Source organism: Acinonyx jubatus, chromosome C1, assembly GCF_027475565.1.
Source record: "Acinonyx jubatus isolate Ajub_Pintada_27869175 chromosome C1, VMU_Ajub_asm_v1.0, whole genome shotgun sequence".
NCBI classification, from domain to species: domain Eukaryota; kingdom Metazoa; phylum Chordata; class Mammalia; order Carnivora; family Felidae; genus Acinonyx; species Acinonyx jubatus.
Window position 1 is genome coordinate 109,198,840 of NC_069381.1, and position 21,832 is coordinate 109,220,671.

The window sequence follows — 21,832 nt, forward strand, 5'->3', positions numbered from 1 at the left end:
GTGGCAGAAGTGCAGAGGGAGGGGGAGAGAGAAAATCCTAAGCAGGCTCTTTGTTGTCAGTGCAGAGTCCAAGGTGTAGCTTAACCTCACCAACAGAGGTCATGACCTGAGCGGAAATCAAGATTCTGGTGCTTAACCCACTGAACCACTCAGGCACCCCTAGGATAAGATCTCTTTAAGATACCCACTGTTATCTTTGTGTTAGAACCTGTGAAAAGGTTTTAATCCTATTTTCTCCCCATTTGATAGCAGCTTACATTCTGTTAATGCTTACTTTAGTTTGAAACTGAGTATAATGCGCCATATGTTAATTAATTAATTTGTTTATTTCAAACAGAATAGAATATGGCAAAGAGACCAGAGAGACATGCGGGCAGTTCAGCCTGACGCAGGTTATTATAATGATGTGAGTATTAAGATGTGTCACACTAGTTTAATAAAGCCTCTTTGCTTGGACATTTGAACCTAAAACTATGTGACCTCAAACGCAACATGGAATTTTCTTTTTACGGATTTATAATTAAAACAAAAGATTCCTAAAGAGATAATATAACATGTATGTACTCCATTGGTTTTTATCTCAATTAAAATTTTTCTTGTACTCTAATGGTGGGTGAACTTTTTATTTGGGGCTTAAAGCCATGTCTAACAAAAGACCACTACCTCAAAGTCTGTGGAATACGAAAGCTAATTTTAAATTTGGCTTATTGTGAAACATGTTTTTATTATGTTGACCTTGAGAGGTAATTGGTGAAATCTGGTACTTGATTTTTTTGTTTTTTTATTAATAATGGGCATTTAACTGTCCTGTGTCTCAGTTTTTTAAATTTAATTAATACTGACTGATTATTATCTATAATAATAGTTTTTTGAAAGTCCTGTATAGTCTTGAATTTGTCTTTACATGTTGAAATAATTACCTTGCTCTGTCCCTGGTTTATGCTCTGTGCATAATCAGGAGCTCTTTAAAACCCAATTTTCTCTTTTTGTAGCTGGTCCCACCTATAGGGATGTTGAATAATCCTATGAATGCAGTAACAACAAAATTTGTTCGAACATCAACAAATAAAGTAAAGTGTCCCGTATTTGTTGTTAGGGTAAGTATTCTTTTGGATGTTATTTGGAAAAGTTAATCCTGAGTTAATCTGTACATATGCTTAACAGGACAGAGAAAATTAAATTATTTTAAATATATATCTGGTATGAACATTGGTGTGTTGCTAATAAATCTTTTGAAATACCCAGTCACTTACCTACTATAGCCACATTGAGTAAGATACTGCTTTTGGATTGTTCTTCATGTTACAATTTCCATAGAATTCTCTGCGCAGGCTATGGATCTATATTGCAGCAGGTCTCGGACTTGCTCTTGAATAGGGATGCTTTTGCTGCTGTTTAGAAAGTGCATCTCAGGGTTAATGAAGACTGTTAGGTGTCACTAGTAAGGAAAACACCTGAGAAGAGCTAAAGACCAATGGTCAACCATAAATATTAGCTCCATTAAGGTACATAGTAGGTACTCCATACATTTGCATGAAATTAAAAAATGTATATTTTTAAATAAATAGTGGATTGACATGGTTCAAAACTTGAGAATTTGAAGGGGTTTGGAATAAAAAGTCTTCCCATCTTTGTCTCCCAGGCATTCAGTTAATATTACCATTTGTGATAGTATAATCATTTTCTTTGTGATTTGCTAAGTAAGAATGTACTTGTTGGTTAGCAGTACATCAAGTCCAGAAATGTAAGATAGCTAATAGAGTTGAGCAAATAAGAATTGGGGAAGAAAAAAATGGGACAGAGAAAAGAGAGTTATAGCAAACATTGTGGCAAATGAGCATAATAAGCAAGTTCTCTGATACTAGGTATGGCAGACAGCAGGCAGAACTCAGGGGCTGGGGGAGATGCCACAGTCAGTCTTCTGTCTCCTGTTTGCTTCAGAGGCCTAAAGCAGTAGAAAACATCAGTCGAGAAACTTATTTTAATGGCTATTTTGTTGGTAGAGCCAACCAGTATGTTATATAATTTTGTTTGTCAGGAAATTTGGTAAGAGCTAATTTTATTTTTAACATTTATTTATTTATTTATTTATTTATTTATTTATTTATTTTTAAATTTTTTTTAAACATTTATTTATTTTTGAGACAGCATGAACAAGGGAGGGTCAGAGAAAGAGGGAGACACAGAATCTGAAACAGGCTCCAGGCTCTGAGCTGTCAGCACAGAGCCCGACGCGGGGCTTGAACCCATGGACCGCGAGATCATGACCTGAGCCGAAGTCAGACGCCCAACCGACTGAGCCACCCAGGCACCCCTATTTATTTATTTTTGAGAGAGAGAGGTGGGGTTTAGTGGGGGCAGAGAGAGGGAGACAGGATTCAAAGCAGGCTCCGCTCTGTGCGCATAGACTCTCACAGCTTTGAAACTGTGAGATGGTGACCTGAGCCGAAATCAACAGTCAGTTTCTTAACGGACTGAGCCACCCAGGTGCCCCGGTGTGCAGCTGACTTTAATATCTTCTTAGCATAATAGAGAACATCTTTTTTTTTTTTAACTTTTTAAAACATTTTTATTTATTTTTGAGAGAGAACATGAGCAGGGGAGGGGCAGAGAGAGAGGGAGACACAGAATCTGAATGAGGCTCCAGGCGCTGAGCTGTCAGCACAGAGCCCCGCTTGGGGCTTGAACTCACGGAACCGCGAGATCATGACCTGAGCTGACATCGGATGCCTAACCAACTGAGCCACCCAGGCACCCTGAGAACATCTTTTTTTTTCCTTTTCTTTTAACATTCTTTTTTCTTTTAAAAAAAAAAAAAATTTTTTTTTTTAACCTTTATTTATTTTTGAGACAGAGAGAGACAGAGCATGAACGGGGGAGGGTCAGAGAGAGAGGGAGACACAGAATCTGAAACAGGCTCCAGGCTCTGAGCCATCAGCACAGAGCCCGACGCGGGGCTTGAACTCACGAACCGCAAGATCATGACCTGAGCCGAAGTCGGACGCTTAACTGACAGAGCCACCCAGGCGCCCCTTAACATTCTTTTTCTTAATGTTTATTTAGTTTTTTTCAGACACACACACACACACACACACACACACACACACACACACACACAGAACATGAGCAGGGGAGGGGCAGAGAGGGAGGGACACACAGAATCCAAAGCAAGCTGCAGGCTCTGACCTGTCAGCACAGACCCCGATGCAGGGCTCGAAATCACAAACTGTGAGATCATGACCTGAGCCAAAGTCAGACACTTAACTGATGGAGCCACCCAGCTGCCCCAGAACATCTTTTGAAATGAATAAAATCTGAGCGTTTTGCATCACAGTACAGAAGGGTAAAACTTTATTTGTTGCAGTTCATTAGATAAATTTCTTATATGGTGATCAAACTGTAAGATCTTAGGAGACACTTGCATATAGTGGAGGCAGAGTCCAAATTATAAGAAATTAAGACATAAAAACAGGGTCCTGTGCCTATAGTTGGTTGCCTGTAGTATTTACTTGGTTACAATCCGTAGCAGATAACAGGAACTAGGAAAGTAGGAAGATTTTATTCATAATAGTCAAAGTCGTGATGTGCAGGTAAGCAGTAAAAAGCCAGGTTTACCAAGTAGTCTTTTTTTTTAATTTTTTTTTTTTTTTTTACCTATTTGAGAGAGAGTGCACGTGCAAGTCGGGGAAGGACAGAGAGGGTGGGGGGAGAGAGAATCCCAAGCAGGCTCTGTGCTGTCAGCACAGAAGCCAACGTGGGGCTTGAACTTGGAAACAGTGAGATCATGATCTGAGCCGAAACTAAGAGTCAGACACTCAACCAACTGAGCCACCCAGGTGCCCCTTATTTTTAAAAATTTTTGTTTATTTTGAGAGAGTGCGCAAGCAGGGGAGAGGTACAGAGAGAAGGAGAGAGAAAGAATCCCAAGCAGGTTCTGAGCTGTCAGTGGGGAGCCCTATGTGGGGCTTGAACTCACAAACTGTGAAATTGTTGACCTGAGCCGAAACCAAGAGTCAACACTTAACTGACTGAGCCACCCAGGCACCCCCCAAATAGTCTTTATTTTATGTATCTCATCCTGCTATTCTGATAAGCACACTTCAGTTTTCAAGTATGTGTTACAATTTTTAGTTTGGAAAATGCAGTTGTTGTATTTTCATTTCATGTATTTACATTGTCTAAGGAAAATTAGTGTGTAATCTGTCATGGAAACTTGAAAATAAAAAGTTGAGAAAAAAATGTTGTGTTTTGAATTGATAAGCATATGTCACAGATTTCCTTCAGTATACAAATAATAGCATTAAAATATTGCTGTAGTGTTAGTCGTGAGTGTTGTATTACATGTTTTGGAAAGTAGATTAGTATAAGACTGCTTGATACTGTGAACAGAGGAGAGCTTTTTAAAGTACATTTAGTTGCCAGGAAAAGTTTGATAGCCTTGATGTCCTTAAATTAGCTTTTTTCATAAAACACCACTAACTTTTCTGCTTGAATTGGTCCACTAGCAGATGTAATTCTTTTTTTTTTTTTTTGGTGACTGACCATTTTATTTGTTAGCCTGCCTTGTATCCTAGAAAAATGTGGTCTTTGCAAATTTTGTTTTTAAAGGTTCTTTAATGTATGTAGGTATATGTAACTTAACCAGATACTTACAATATATTTACCATTATTTAGTTTATGGGCTAAAGTGCTAGAGCTTTCCCTGCACTGTGTTAACATGTTTTTTTTTTTTTTTTCTGACAAAGTACTTATAAATCTGAACTACGATTCAGTGAAAGTATTGTCTATTTAATGGTGATTATTGGATATTTTATAAATCCTTTCTAAGTGCTTTAAAAATTAAGATTGAGGAATTGTGACCTTGGATAACCTGTCTTCTTTTTCTTTCCTAGTGGACTCCAGAAGGAAGACGTTTGGTCACTGGAGCTTCTAGTGGAGAGTTCACTTTGTGGAATGGACTCACCTTCAATTTTGAAACAATATTACAGGTAACAGTAATCATCAGACTGTAGCATCCTCCTGTGGTCCTGTAACGAACTGGAGATACAGTTACTTTGTTGGTGTTTTAAACTTGAAATTGGACAAGTAATTGTTGTGAGTTGATGTCTGCTCCTGTAAAGCCTTCTGTCATATATTCTTTTATATAATGTTTAAACTGTTTTATGTTTTCACAGGCTCATGATAGCCCAGTGAGGGCCATGACTTGGTCACATAATGACATGTGGATGTTGACAGCAGACCATGGAGGATATGTGAAATATTGGCAGTCGAACATGAACAACGTCAAGATGTTCCAGGCACATAAGGAGGCGATTAGAGAGGCCAGGTTTATACACAATATACCATTTTCTGTAGTCCCTATTGTCATGGTTAAATTATTCTCTAAGTGTATTCTGGGTGCAGAGATGCATGGGCTCTGTCAGATTCTGGGATACTTTCTGCACCCTATAAACACAATATTTTTCTTTGTTTTCACACATTCACCATTTTGCTGGCACTTTTCTGAAGTAGTGTTGTCCCGGTATCAGCCTTTGCAATATGTTAGAGATGTATTGTCTGCCGCATTTTGCACTGGTTTTCTCTTTTCATTTATGGTTAATAATGTGTATACGTTATTCCTTTTTATTACCTACTGTGTAAGATAAGAATCTTTCATTCCAAATAAAGAATTCAGTCTTTAATTATACAACTGAATAAAATCTAAAGCCTACAGAAAACACCTTCAGAGTTCACACAAAATACAAGAAAAAAAGGCTTAAGTGAAGACCTGGTTGGCTTGGTTATGCCACGACTTCAAAAGGAAAGTGTAGTAGGACTAAAAACTCACAAGTGACCCTGGATGTGGCAAACGTTAATGGAGTAATGAATGGGTTCTTCAAGCTTTGAAACTGTAAGCAGACCATTGTCAAGAGGACTCTAGGACTTTTTCTTCTGATTCACTGTTGAGAACATCAGTTATGCAAATGTATAATAATAAGTGGAGTTTAAAGTATTTTCAGTGAGTTGTATATTTTTACATATCAATGAGATATGCATAGTAAAACTGGAAAACAAAGTTTCAAAAACAAGCCTGACGAATTGCTGCAGCCTCAGAATAAAGCTAAGCAGCATTCTTTACGGTCGTACCGCCCATGTGTGGGAGGAGGTTGACATCTTTATAGAAACATCATCCGCTGCAGTCACTTGTTTCTACATTCAGAGCCTTAACAAAAATTGTTGGACTGACATGCTTCTGCAAAGACTGTGCTGTAGTGTCCTGCCCATACATTGAGTTTTCACAGTTGGTTCTTTGTTAGTCACAGGACCCAAAAGTTCAAGGACGTTCTTAGAGGTAGATGAGAAACGTGATGGTCTTTCATGGCAAGGAGGTAAAGATGGCAAAATCCTTTGCAGGAGATTACCTTTGGCTTCAAACACAGTCTGAAGGTCCCTGTGTTAAAGTTTTCCCTAAAAGGAGCAACATTCACGGAATAGCTTGCCAGGGAGAAGGTGTGAAAGTTTTCCACAGACCTTGCAAATAAATGAGAAACATTGTATGTAGTGATGTTTAGCCACGAGTTTTAAAGAGCCTGTCCAAAATTTTCAGCTCATCATGTCATGAAGTGTCCCAGGCAGAAGAAGCTGATGCTAATTTTTGGAGCGGTATTCCTAATGTGATTTAACAGCGTGTTTGTAGGAATATTGCAAAAACAGATTTCATTTAGTTTCTACACTTAAATGAGCTTCACGTTTTCTGTTGGTATGACAGGAAATATTCTACTGTGGGGAGTGTGGGAAGCATCAGTGCTAATAATACACCGGTAAAGGTCTCTGAATATCAATGATTGAAAACTAAGACGCAACTGCTGTGTTAAATTCTTCGTTTGATGAGATGCTTTTGTTAGCTGACAACATTCTCTTTAAGGGCTTCTTCACTCTTGGAATACTTCCCTCTCCTGTTTATAACGCAGCACAGTGTTTTTATTTTTCCCTGTCTGAGAAGCACAGATAATCTGTTAAATGCTGACTTCTTTCCCCTGCTGTGTGTCTTCATGTAACAGTTTCTCACCCACGGATAATAAATTTGCTACATGCTCTGATGACGGCACTGTTAGAATCTGGGACTTTCTTCGTTGCCATGAGGAAAGAATTCTCCGAGGTACGTGTACTAACAGTCCTGATTGGAATATTTAAATAGGGAAGGCATTTGTGGTTAAATCATCACAATACCACAATACCAGCTTACATCTCCATTCAATTTTTTTACATATACACCGTCTCCGCCAGCCTCTTTAAAGAAGCCTGAACTCTCTTTCTGGTTCACAGTCATTTTGTAGATTTTTATTACTACTAAAATCTTTGAATTCTTTGAGCTATAAATTAAATACAACTGTTCCCCTTCTGTCATTCCACCCCCCTCCCCAATTACTTGCTTATCTGTATTTATCTGTTAGGGCTATATTCCTTTTCCTGTCTTGTAGCCCAGGTAGCTTTCTCCAACATAATGACACTATATTTTTTATTTACATGGCTCACATTCTCCTGGTAGTCCTATTACAATGATTACCTGAAGTATCAATAGCTGTACTTCTCATTATTGCTGTTTCTGCAAGCAGGTGTTTAAAAAAATGTATTTTTTTAAAGTATATCACATTTATACATTACATGGCCCACTTGTTATTAAATTTTGGAGGGATTTCTTGTTTACTTTTATTGATTTCATAATTAGAAACTAACGTTTATGAATTACTCCCTTCTACAAAAGAAATCCATATTTTTACCTTGGATTAGGTTAGTTTTAAAGTAAGGCTCTGAAAATGCTAACAATTTATCAGTACCATTTATGTGAAATCAGTGGGTATTAGGGAATTAACTGTGTTTTATATATGTAATACAAACATTGAGGCAAAAACATTTACATTTAATAAAAACATGTAATCTCATTGGTTTATTGTTAACTAGGAAGGTAGTTTTCTCAAGTGCTTAATTTGAATTTGTACTGATTTAACAAACATTTTACTTCAATCTCTTGATTTCAGTATAGCATAAAAGTAACATCTTCCTCTGACACATAAATGCAGGGTAGACACATGAGTACCATAGACATTGGGTGTCAAGAACTTACTGTTCAGCAATTTTCCTTTCCTTTCAAGTCTTGATTAAATTATAAGCTTTTAACAATGTTCCAGAACTTTATAAAGCCTTCAGTGTTGATGCTTTCTAGATAAGAAAATAAATGCCCTTGATATTTAACCCATATTTCAAGCCAGTAGTTTTTGAAATCATATTTGTTTAAACATTCCTGGCTTTGCACATTTTGTGTGGGTTCATCCACAGTACTTACTGTATGGTGATAGATAGTATAAGGATATAGTACGTATTAAAGAGTGTACTCACTATGACGGCTATAATATTGTGTAATTTCAGAACTAGATGGAGTCTTTGGAGTTATTTAGCTGGAGTTATTTTATGGATGAGCATCATAACCCAGCAGGAGTAAATGACATGTTCAGGGTCATCTGAAAGAAGTTCAGATCCAGGACTAGAATCTTATCACTTGACTCCTTGCCTAATTCTGTGATAATGTTGCATCTTTCCTCACTCTTGATAGAAGTCTTCGCTGTTAAACAGAAATAAGATGGACAACTTTTTCTGGGCTTTGAAAATCCTAAGAAATAAAAAGGAAACAATAATTGTAGTTACTAAAAGCAATATTCTAAAGTATCAAAACAATTATTTTTACAGAGGACTAGGGAGGACCACAATAATTGTGAAGTCTGATTTAAAATCACTATGTATCTTGGATTAAAAAAGAAAACCTGACATATGATAACATTTTTCAGTTTCATGTTCCAATGAAATGTTACCCAATTTGGTGATGCAGCTGTTTCTAAATAGTACTTAAAAAACTTTTCCTCTGGAATGTAGAATGTATGTGAGATGTTCTAGCAGTTAAATATTTTCAGATTTGAATTGACGTGAATTTGGATAACGGTAAATGGATGCTGAGTTATTATCTGCTCCTGTGGCTTAAAAAATATACCAGCATCCTGTCTATATTAATTGAGAGTAGAATTTTCTTCTTTATGTGGGGGCTCTTTTAATTTTAAATTTAAATATTTTAAATTTTGCTACGGAAATTTCAAACATACAAAAGTATAATGAACTTCCATGTACTTTTATGATATGTGTTCTAGCTTATTCATGATTTTTGCTTCCTTTTAAAAATATTTTTTCTTAGTACCTCCATGAGTATATGGGACCAATATAAATCTATTAAACCAAGTTAATTGTATCTCCAAGTAGTAGTTCTAGTAGCAGGCAGGTCTGGTATAGTAGATAAGTTACTAGGTTCCAAGTATCCATTTTCTGTCATTCCCTGTTTTTCTAAATTTTCTGAAATGTAGCAGTGATTATAAAACAGTAAAACTGGTGTTATGATTTTCCTGTTCTTTGCTTGTGGGTTGAGGATCCCCAGGGTGATGGGATTCCAGTTGTCTCAGGGCTGCTGTGAAATTCTTCATATAAAATTTGAAGTGAATTTAATTTAGCTTTTATACATAGAAAATTGGATCACAGAGTCAAATAAGGATAGGATCTTCCAACATCTAAAATGCCAGTTGGCCTCTGTGAAGGGTTGCTGTTCCTGTAACCCACACAGACTCTTAAACACTGGGCAGGTAAGCATACTCCTGCATCATGTTAGTGTTGTACATTAGACTGCAACTTGGGTTTAACTATAAGGAAAATATAAGAGCATTTTAATTGAAGGGGGTGTTTATGATCATGTAGTTCAACTCTATCAAATACTTAACCTTTTCTACATCATTCCTAAAAACCAGTCTTCTACTCATAAACATTTTTAGCATTCTAGTATTCACTACCTCAGATGATTCTCTTTTACAATTTTGGATAGCTCTAGTTTTCAGAAGGTTCATTCATTATATCAGAAATCTGCTTCTGTATGACTTGTCCTGCCTCTGGATAACAAAAAAATTAGTCTATACTATACTGTCTTCTTCATGGCAGCCCTTTATTTGAAGACTGTTATCATGTCTTCTTAACGTAGACTGTCAGCTGTAAGAATACAGGATCCCTACGCATGGCAGAAGCCATGATATCATACTACTGACCGCAGGATTTATGGTTACCTTTAAGTGTCCTTCCTGAGATCGTTCTCATGCTTCTTGGAAAAGGAAGAAGTTACACAAGAGAAAGCAATCAGATTTTTAAGGTTAAAACGAACACAGACCTATCATTAGGAGATTTGCTACTCAAAAGATGATGGTGATTGGTCCATAGGTATGAAATTGAATATACTGCAAAATTGAGAAGTGTCATATACCAGTCATTACTAAAGCACATGCAAGTCAGCATAATTTATACACAGTTATTCTTCTTTTGTTTTGTTTTGTTTTTGAGAGAGCAAGCACGCACAAGTGGGAGAGGACAGGGTGAGGGAGAATTTTGAGCAGGCTCCATGCCCAGTGCGGAGCCCGACGCAGGTCTCTATCTCACAACCATGAGCTTATGACCTGAGCCGAAACCAAGAGTCAGACACTTAACCGCCTGAGCTGCCCAGGTGCCCCTATTCTTTTCTTTGGAGCACTCAGTATATGGGCTGGGATTAAAAGAACCTTTAAGCACCAGGAGTACATGAGACTAAATGAGTCTCTGGTTTACTGATACTTCTCCATTTGACTCCAAGTGAAACAGAGCCATTAAAATTAATGAGCATATGCTTCTACCATTGGTAGAAGAATCTTTTTAAAAGGTATGACCCCTCTCCTTCTTAAAGTTTAGTAGTGGGAGTGCCTGGGTGGCTCATTCAGCTAATTGATTTGGCTCAGGTCGTGATCTCATGGTTTGTGGGGATTGAGCCCTGCACCGGGCTCCACGCTGTCAGTGTGGGTGCTCTCTCCCTCTCTCTCAAAATAAACATTAAAAAAAAAAGTTTAGTAGGGAAGATAAGGTATTTTCACATACTTAAGATGGTGGAGAATATGGAAGAAGAGTCAAGATAGCGTTAGAAGTGTAGTTTTATCAGTTTTATCAGAGGTCATGATAGTGTTAGAAGTGTAGAGTTAGAATGCACATGAGAAGGGGTAAAAGCATAGAATCAATAAGAACACTGAAACGAATTTTAGAAGCATAATACTCTTAAAAAAGAACCCAGGTTACAAGTTTTAGCATGCTTTAGTTTTTGTTTTACCTTCTTAGTTTTAACTATAGCCGACATATTACACTTAACTATGTATTGGGCATGTTCTAAGAACTTTGTTTAATCTCTGGTAACCCTGTGAGCTGAATACTGTTTGTTCCACACTTCAAACGAATAACCAAGGTATGGAAAAATTAAGTAAACCTGTCTTAAGGTCAGGTAGCTTATAAGAGGTGGGACTAAGATTTGGACCCAGGGTTTTTGGTCCAGAGTTCATACTCAACCTCTATGTTAAACTGCCTCTTTTCTGTTTTAAAATTGATATCAACATGGATGTAACGATGTCTTCCTAAGCTGTGATGACAGAATTGTAGAGTTTCTTTTGGGGGTGGGGGGGAAGAGGAGGAGTGTAGTTAGAGGGAAGTAATTTAAGTACTCAAGGTCATTTTACTATTCTTTAAAACTGTCCATATTACAGGTTTTCAATGTATGATATATTTAACAACAGAAAAATTAAACTATAATGAATAGTTTAAACTGAATGGGTTATAAGATATATGCTGGTTTATATAATAAGGACATGGACATAAGGAGTTATCGTGAGACTTATTCGGGGGTAAGGTCTGTTTTTAGTTTTCAGATCTAGCACTCATGGAGAGGAAATGAACCCCTGAGTACACACAACTTAAGAAGAATATTATTAGTACTTTTGATAAATCCCTGTGTATGCCTTCCTTATTGCATTGACTGTGGTCTTCAATAAATGAGATCAATCCCTCTGCAAAGATCTTTTGGTTCAGCAGTGTGTTTTGAAATTTGTGAAGACATGTTTATGAAGTCTGAGTATTCCAAAAATCTTTGATGCTTTACTGGAAATAATTTTACTTATTAAAGTAAAATTGGCAAACCACATAGTTTATGATTAAGAGACCTACTTTATTTCTATAATGTTTTACAAAACATTCCTCAAGATCCTCTGTTCTCCCCCAGACAAAAGCCAGAAACACCCAGTTTCTTTTAAAAGATCCTATTAAAAAAAAAAAAAAAAAGCAAAGCAAAAAAGACTGTATCAGAATAACTCCTTCCACTAACATAGCATATTTTAATATTAAAGCTCTTCAAGGACATCTTACTTAATCATCCAAATAACCATGTAAACCAATTTTACTTATGGACACTGATTTTCTTGGTGTTTCCTTATTTTGAGGAAGTTTATTCTAAGGCTTTTTTCCTTCTCTCCTGTAAGGACTGGATTATGGTAGGTTCTTCTATGTAAAGAATCATCTGAGAATGAGTGGGAAAAAGACTTAATAAGTCTTAACAAGACTTCCAAAGCATATTATTTGGAGAAATTAGTAGGGCTCTGAAATACCCATTTTGTTTGTTTATTTATTTATTTAAAAAATGTATATTTTGAGGGGGAGAGAGCGAGAGCAGGGGGAGGGGCAGAGAGAAGGAGAGAGAGAATTCCCACTGCAGTGTTAGCATAGAGCCTGATGAGGGGCTCAAACCTGTGAACTGGGAGATCATGACCTGAGCTGAAATCGAGTTGGATGCTTAACCGACTGAGTCACTCAGGTGCCCCTGAAATATTGATTTTATATGGTACATTCACATTTTTACAGGAATTGTTTTCAGATTTTTATATTGGGCTTTATTCTTTCTGTCTCTGTACTTAATTTCAAATGTTGCACATAATATGACAAAAAACTTGTTGAAAATAGATCTGTGGCTTTCTTGGGAAGCCAGAGTTGCATGCTGTTGCCACCAACAATGTTTTAATTAAGAGTCTAGCAATTTCCAGACACTTCTATATAAAAGATTCTGGTTTCTTGACAGCAACAAATCACAATGATTAATAGTTTAGGCAGTTGAGGGGCACCTGGGTGGCTCAGTCATTTAAGCGTCTGACTTTGGCTCAGGTCATGATCTAGAGAGTTCGTGAGTTTGAGCCCTGCATGAGGCTCTGTGCTGACAGCTCAGAGCCTGAAGCCTGCTTCCGACTCTGTGTCTACCTCTCTGCCTTCCCTGCTCGTGCTCTGTCTCTCTCAAAAATAAACATTAAAAAAAATAATAATAATTTAGGCAGTCAATTCCCAGAGTGTATCGCTTCAGTCAGTTATTTATTTATTTATTTATTTATTTATTTACTTATTTACTTACTTACTTACTTACTTCTGAGAGAGATAGAGACAGAGTGTGAACAGAGAAGGGGAGAGAGAGAGAGGGAGATACGGAATCCAAGCAGGCTCTAGGCTCTCAGCTGCCAGCACAGAGCCTGATGCAGGGCTTGAACTCATGAATGGTGAGATCGTGACCTGAGCCGAAGTCAGACACTCAACTAACTAAGCCACCCAGGTGCCCCTGCTTCAGTTTATTTTGAGTGAGGCTGAAATTTCCATTTGGTGATGAATTAGTTACCTGGTTATATTGTTAGAGCTTCCCAGCTAATTAGATCTTTCGTAGTTAAAAAAAATTTCTTTAGGGGTTCCTGGATGGCTTACTTAAGCATCCAGCTCTTGGTTATAGTTTTAAATTATTAGTCATATTTTGAGGTGGGGGGGTGGGCAGAGAGAGGGTGAGAGAAATCCCAAGCAGGGTCTGTGCTGTCAGCGCAGAGCCCAACACTGTGCTCAAGCTTATGACCTTTGAGATCATGACCTGAGCCGAAACGAAGAATCACCCAGGTGCCCCTATCTTTGGTAGTTTTTTTTTTTAATGTTTATTTATTTTTTGATAGAGACAGAGCGTGAGTGGGGAGGGGCAGAGATAGAGGGAGACACAGAATCCCAAGCAGGCTCCAGGCTCTGAACTGACAGCACAGAGCCCGATGTGGGGCCGGAACTCACGGACCGTGAGATCATGACCTGAGCTAGTGTCGGACGAGCCACCCAAGCTCCCCTCTCTGGTAGTTTTTAAAGTTAAAATTCAGAGCATTGCAAAGAGCTGATGAAATTAGATAAATAGGTAATATACTTTTGGCTTTTTCAGTTTTAGTGGGTAGATCCTTAAATGATTAAAGTATGATACATTAAAAATAATTGTCAACGAGGGAGGTTAAGTACCAAAACAAATACTGTGTTTTTTATGTTTTTTGTTTTTAATTTAGAGAGAGAGTGAGCAAGTGGAAGCAGGGGAGAGGGGCAAAGGGAGAGAGAGAATCTTAAGCAGGCTCTGTGCTCAATACAGCCCGACATGGAGCTCGATCCCACGACCCTGGGATCTTGAGCTGAAATCGAGAGCTCAACCGACTGAGGCACCCAGGCATCCCAATACTGTTGTTTTAATAGTTACTTTTTCCCTTTATATTTTAACGATGTGTCAGAAAACCATTTTAAAGTTTGATTTATGTCCTATGTCTGGAATCTATAAGAAGCACCTACAGTGCTATGGTCTCTTTAGTTATAGAGAGACCAGATTAAGAATTTCTGTTGAAATCAAGAAATGGTATTTCTAAGTCCTATCCCATCCACCCCCCCACCCCATTTATCCTTTTTTATGGATTATTTCATAAACTAGTCTTAGTTTCCCCAACATGCACTAATAAGTTTTTCAAAGCCAATCTGCTGAATCCTCTGTTTTTTTCCCTTTGAAGGTATTTTGCTGTAACTCTCTTCACTCTCAAAGAGCAAACTTTACCACTATTAGCATTCTTTTGGCATATCACATTTTACTTGGATGATTAGCCCAGTGAATTGTATCTGCTTCAATTTGCTGATATCTTTAAATACTGTATTGGTCCCTAGGGAATACCAGGAAGGCACAGCCACCACAGGGGGCCAGCAAGCAGACCTCCCAGTTTGGGCCAGGGAACGTTTAAGAGCTCACACGGCAGCCCTCTCATCTTTCTATAGGAAAAAGTTTCCATCATTAAACCCATATATGATATATCCTCCCCACCCCCTGAATTCTAGATCTGTATATAATAAATCCAACCCGACTTTCAAACATAATGCTTTAAATATTTGAAAATGGCATTTAAGTCTCTCTTACCCAAGTTGAATACTTAATCCCTTTACTCTTTCTCATGATTTCTGGACCGGCTGCCATTTTGAGCATCTCTAGTCCAGAATTAAGCTTCACCATTCTGAACACCCATTTTTGCTAAATGGGGGAAGGCAGGACACCATATGAATTCACACTAATCATCTAAAACCACATTTTTTAAAGTTTGTTTATTTTCGGTGAGAGAGAGGGAGCTGGGGAGTCCCAAGCAGGCTCTGCACTATCAGCACAGAGCCTGAGCTGAGATCTAGAGTCAGCTACCCAGTGCCTCTACATTTGTTCTTATATAAACTCATAAGCCAGAATTGAGGTTAAAAACCTTAATACTGGGCCTTATATTTATCTTCAGTTAACATTTTATGTATTAAGTCATTAAATTTAACATCACAGTATCTTCTTGAATCCTAACACCTAGAGAACTGCCAGCTTTGGATCACCTGTAAATTTGCAAAGCTGGCCATCTGGATTATTAAAAAAAGATGTTAAACAGGACAGAGGCCAAGTAAAGAACCTTGCAGCCCTCTCTGCAGACTTGCATCACAGGTAACAAAACATCTAGTGGAGACTAACGTTGGAAATGACCTTTCAGTCATGTGGCTATAAAGCCATGATCTTCTGCCATGATCCACAGACTAGTTCAAAAGATTGCCTATTATTTGACTATAATTTCATTGACACTCCTTCAGTAATTCTGAAAAGAAAATTAAAAAAAGGATTGTTTTAGCATAACTTATTCCAAACCACTGGTTTTTGGTGGAGGCAGTAATACCCTGTAATGAACACTTTATGTAGAATAGATTTTTCTTCTCAAGAGTGTGCACTGGTGGTTCCTTTATAAAAAAGTTTTATGTGTAGTGGTCATTATCAGTGAAGATAAAGAATGTTTTCAGCAGTCTAAAGATTCCTTCATGCCTTTTACTCCACCCAAGCCTTTTGTTAGGTAGGTTAGACCTTCAAATATATTTTCTTTAAATTACTTTCCCTTTTTTTCTACTGTTTTTCAAGGGGTTTTTTGGGGTCATTTTGTGGTTTCTTTCTATCATCTCCCTTTCCTTTTTGTAGAGTTGTATTAATTTCCTTGATTTGCCTTTGTGTTCTTTCTTTTATTTTTCAATTTGTTTACTTTGAGAGAGAGTGCATGTGCACGGGGCAGGGGCAGAGATCAAGGGGGTGAGAGAGAATCCCCAGCAGGCTCTGCACTGACAGTGCACATGCAGGATTTGAACTTGTGAACCGTGAGATAACGACCTGAGCTGAGGTCAAGAGTTGGATGCTTAATTGACTGAGCCACCCAGGCACCCCTGTTGTTGTTGTTGTTTGTTTGTTTGTTTGTTTTAATTTTTTAGCATTTATTTTTGAGAGAAAGAGACAGAGCACAAGTTGGGGGGTGCAGAGAGTGAGAATCTGAAGCAGGCTGCAGGCTCTGAGCTGTCTGCACAGAGCATGATGTGGGGCTTGAATCCACAAACGGTGAGATCATGACCTGAGCCAAAGTTGGACGCTCAACCGACTGAGCCACCCAGGTGCCCCTCTTTTTTTTTTTTTTTTTAATAAACATTAAGGGTTTATTTATTTATTTTTAATTTTAGTTTTTTAGGTAAACTCTAGTCCCAAAGTGAGGGTCATACTCATGATCCTAAGATCAAGGGTCACATGCTGGATCACCTGAGCCAGCCAGGAGCCCTGCCTCTGTGTTCTTTTGAAAACAGTGTTTTATTATTTCTCTGATTAGCTTCATTTACTAGTTTCCTGATACTAAAAACAACACAACAAAAGTTATTATATAAAAAGATAGTATTGTGTATTATCATCACAGGCCCTGGAACCTGGATGTTAGTCACAGTTTATTCCTTACCAGCCATGAGACATTGGGGCAAGTCACATTCCTGTATCTGTGTTTTCTTCTGTGTAATGGGGATTAATAGTAGTACTGACCTTCCTGAGTAGTTATGAGAATAAGATAGGTTAATTCATGAGAAGCATGTAGTGCCATAAAGAACGTTTGATCAATGTCAGTTATTACCTTATTTCCAAAACTAATTTCAGAGCCTGCTTCCATTTCTCTGCCTACTTAAGGATAAAAATGGTTATTTCAGAAGTATATTTTACGTTTCTCATGTAAATTTTTTCAGCCACTGCCATTAGTTATTGCAGTTGTAAAGGTTCCTGTTTATGAGTGGTCCATAAATAGGACCACTTCTTTAGTGTACGTTCTGCTGGGGTTAGCACTGTGGCCACTTGCTTAAATGTCATGATTTTCCAATGTTTTCAGGTATAAAAAAATTCCACACTCAGAATTGGCCTTTTTAAACAAGATCTCATATGGAAGCATTTAAAGATTCTATTTTATTTCACTATTTAAAAAAAAATATTTATTTTTGAGAAAGAGTGTGAGCGGGGGGCAGGGGCAGAGAGAGGGAGACACAGAATCCAAAGCAGGCTCCAGGCTCTGGGCTGATAGCCCAGAGCCTGATGCGGGGCTCGAACCCACGGACCGGACTATGAGACCATGACCTGAGCTGGAGTCAGATGCCCAACCGACTGAGCCACCCAGGCGCCCCTAAAGATTCTATTTTAATTGTTAGATGAATCAAATATTTAATGATTGCCAACTCTGGTCAATAAAAATTCTCAAGGCATGGCCTCATCCTTAAGCAGCATTTCCAACATTTCCCTAGTTCTTCATTTCTTCAAATACGTTTTGTGAATTGGGCAAGCACCATGGTGAATGTGAATGTGAATGCTGAATACACTGAAAATCAAGTTGTCACAACTCATCACACCTCTACAGACTGGTCACTGGTGTCTAGACTGTTTCACTGGGACAGCATTTATTGTTCTCTGGGGGGAGGAACAGGTTTTTTCCTATTGACCAAATTTAATCACAGTAATTTCTAACTCCATTTAGTAATGAAGTTGGATGAGCTAGTGCTAACTGTGGTAGAATATCATTTCTTTTTATCCTCTTCGATGAGTAAGGTGGTCAGTGGTAAGTTAGGGGTCTTGGGGAAGCTATCTATGTATTTTCTGTCCTAGTAGACGGGACTTAAATACAGAAACCTAATGTCATTTTTTGGGGCCTTCTGATCAGCCTCTACTCCATCCCATCAGACTAGCTGGGATGTCACCTGTTCTACCCCAAAAGTCTTTGGTGGAGTTTGTTGGAGGGTGGGAGGCTAAATCCTTATCTCAAGTGTAGCAGATATTGGCCCTACTGATAAAGTGATTCTAAGAGCAAATAGAATGGTATTAAAGGGGATACTAGGCATTAAAGAACACTGTAAGTTTAGTAATTCCCAAACTTAAATTCTGCTTTTTTGAGGTCATACAATACAGTGCCCAGTTTTAATGTTATTTCTGTAGGCCCTGAATGTTAAATACTGTGGAAGTTTGGTTATTAATAGTTTACATGTTTCATCATTTTCTAGAAATTTATGGAAACTTTCATTTACATCTTTTAAAAGTATATTATTGCTTTACAGATTTATTGTTTTAATGTGTCATGCAAATGTAAATTACCAAGGATCTTCTTGGTAAAAATAAAATGCTTATTTAAACAAAAATTCGAGCTCACCCAACCTGGGTGACTCAGTTGGTTAAGTGTCTTGACTTTGGCTCAGGTCATGATGTCGCACTTCGAGAGTTGAGCTCCGCGTTGGGCTCTGTGCTGACAGCTCAGGGCCTGGAGCCTGCTTCGGATTCTGTGTCTCTCTCTCTCTCTCTCCCCTTCCCCTGCTTATGCTCTCTCTCTCTCTCTCTCTCTCTCTCTCTCTCTCTCTTTAAAAAAAAAAAAAAAAACTTCAAGTGATTTGCTAGGCATTTTATTTGGTTTATTAAATTCTAGAAGAGAAATTATTAAGTCAATTACTGTAAAATACTTTAACTCTTTGAATGAACTGTTTGAAATTTAGGTTTTTTTTTTAATATTTGGCCATTTTTTTTTTTTAAGGGGAAAAAAAACACTGCTGCCCTCCCACACTGGGGAAATCAGGTGGTGACAGTTCTGATTTAGGAATTGGATATTAGATATTGATGCTTATGAAATGAAAGGTATTTGAAAGAGGAGAGTTTTAGTCCTGGAGGAGGCACACCAAGGTCTGTGATCATCATAAAGGATAAAACTTGGCACTATTAGGATTACATTATAAAGAGAGAGTAGTCAACAGTTTGGTGTCTTTTTTCATTTTTGTTGTAGAATGACACTTGAATTAAATGTGCTAAAATTCACTGGGTCGTAATTCTCCTTTTCATAGAAAAATTGTAGAAGAGGTGTACAGAGGAGGTCGGGAGTTAGTGGAAAAGTCAGCCTTCTTAATTGGATTATCTCTAATACTCTAATACAAATACAGATGAAAGGATATAAACGTACTATAAAATGTAACTTAGAATATTTAGCCCATTATTCTCCAAAATACCTAATACCTCCTTCACCACATGGACTTGGAGACCACAAACTCTCTTTTCCTACTGTAAGTTACACAGGCATTACTTCATATAATACGTATTATCTTTGAACAAGCTTTTAAATAGTTTTTTAAAAATTGGTTCTCATTTTTATATTGAAATCATAGGGTTTTTTAATGTTTTTATTTTATTCTTGAGAGAGAGAGACACAGTGAGAGCAGGGGAGGGGCAGAGAGAGATGAAGACAGAATCTGAAGAGCTCCAGTCTCCGACATGGGGCTTGAACTCACAGACTGCAAGATCATGACCTGAGCGGAAGTCGGACACCCAACCGACTGAGCCACCCAGGCGCTCCGAAATCATAGTTTTTGGTTTCTGTTTTTTTTTTTTTTAATATTTATCTGAGAGAGAGAGACAAAGTGCAAGTGGGGGAGGGGCAGAGAGGGAGAGGGAGACACAGAATCTGAAGCAGGCTCCAGGCTCTGAGCCGTCAGCACAGAGCCCAGTGTGGGGCTCAAACTTACGAACTGCAAGATCATGACCTAAGCCGAAGTTGGATGCTTCACTGACTGAGCCACCCAGGTGCCCCTTAAATCATAGTTTTGAACTACATAATGGCATCAGAAGATGAGTTTAAATCATTGCTCCTTCTACTTGTAACAAGGTTTTCATGATCCATAAAAAGTAAGTGGTAATGCCTAACGGAAATCAGATTGTAATATATATAACACTTTATGTGCTACACAGATGAGAGGGTAGTGGTGATGAATGTATTTTTTTTCTCTGAACCAAAATTCCCGTACAGTGCAGGTTGCTAAGAAATGATGTGCCTTCGAAGACAGTGACTTTTATGTGATGATCCACACTTAGTCTTCCAAGTCCAGGAAGGACACAGTAGGCACTTGGGGAAGTGGTGTGTGTGTGTGTGTGTGTGTGTGTGTGTGTACACACACACACAACCCATGTCCCCACCTCCTAGACATGAAAATCTTTCAGTTTTATCTAAAAGGTAGGTAGGTAATGGGAGCTTTATTTTCATAGGTTTGTAAAAATCTGATTATACAATTGACACTTAAAAGGTGTTTTCTGCCTTATCTTTGGGGCAGAGAAGGGTTTTAAAAAAAATTATTATTCCCCTCAGGTTCTTCAGGATTTCTAGTTTTTTAGTGTCTTCAGTAGATTTATTTGTGTTGTAAGGACTTGTTTTTTTTCTAAGTTGGTATTCTTGGTTTTTATACCTCTGTGTGGTGTGATTTATACTTACAAAAATAACATTTAGCTGCAAAGTGGGAGATTTTGCACATTGAGAAAGTCTTTCAGTGAAGAGCACATAGAAAAATTTTGCTTTCCTTTTCCTCTCACAGCCTGTTACCCGGATTTTCCAGTAGTTATGGTGAACACTATTTAAAGAAAAAGTTACCCTCTGCCACCTTTTCTTTTCCTTACACCTTTGGCTTTATTATTGTTGGGTATCTTACTGGAGTCCTTGTTTTAAAACACTTCTGCATCTGGGTATAGCCCAGATATGTGAGCATGTCCCCGATTGACATTGTTCCTGGCGAATGCCTGCTCATTCTTTTTTGTTTTTTTTTTTTTTGAACTTTTTAATGTTTATTTACTTTGAGAGTGACAGAGTGTGAGCAGGGGAGGGGCAGAGAGAGAATGAGACACAGAATCCAAAGCAGGCTCCAGACTCTGAGCTGTCAGAACAGAGCCCGATGTGGGGCTCGAACTCACAAACCACGAGATCATGACCTGAGCTGGAGTCGGACACTTAACCAACTGAGCCACCCAGGCGCCCCTGCTCATTCTCCTAATGAACATTGCTAGCTGGGCTTTTCCTACATGCCTTAACAATTTTCAGTGCGATTGTCATTAATGCTTTTTATTTTATCTGAACTTTCAACACATGTTAGCATGGTCTTGACATTAAAAGCAAAATGGAAGAAGTGTTATACCAAAGTTATCCAAAGCTGCCCTCTCTGTGAATTGTGAGATGTGTACTAATAAGCCATATTTTGGAACCGTTTTGTAACCCTAGAACATGTAGTCTATTTTCATTCCACCATTAGTATTTACAGACGTCAATACCCTTCATTCAGAGACCTCCAGGAACACTTGTAATTGAGCAAATTGGATTTAATACTCTCTGCAGCAAAGAATACAGACCATAGAAAACTATGGGGTGTCTCAGTGAGAGGGTGTTACAAAGATTGTATTATAGGATCTGGGCTTTGGGTAATTTGGGGGAGGGAGGGCTGTCACTCATTTAGCATAAGAGAC

General features: G+C 38.1%; 1 protein-coding gene across 13 annotated transcripts in view; it reads left to right on the forward strand.

Annotated features, from left to right (window-relative positions):
• The window catches only part of WDR33 (WD repeat domain 33), a 107,724-nt gene that overhangs the window by 40,711 nt on the left and 45,181 nt on the right, over nucleotides 1-21,832 (forward strand). For 11 of the 13 annotated variants that reach the window (XM_027056070.2, XM_015062489.3, XM_015062487.3 and 8 more), the window contains exons 3-7: nucleotides 338-406; nucleotides 993-1,097; nucleotides 4,893-4,988; nucleotides 5,175-5,326; nucleotides 7,041-7,138. In XM_027056070.2, the coding sequence (XP_026911871.1) occupies nucleotides 338-406; nucleotides 993-1,097; nucleotides 4,893-4,988; nucleotides 5,175-5,326; nucleotides 7,041-7,138 (520 nt within the window). Of the gene's footprint in view, nucleotides 1-337; nucleotides 407-992; nucleotides 1,098-4,892; nucleotides 4,989-5,174; nucleotides 5,327-7,040; nucleotides 7,139-10,008; nucleotides 13,236-16,734; nucleotides 19,373-21,832 lie in introns of those variants that run through there. The other 2 variants (XM_053214851.1, XM_027056074.2) reach the window with 2 other exon arrangements.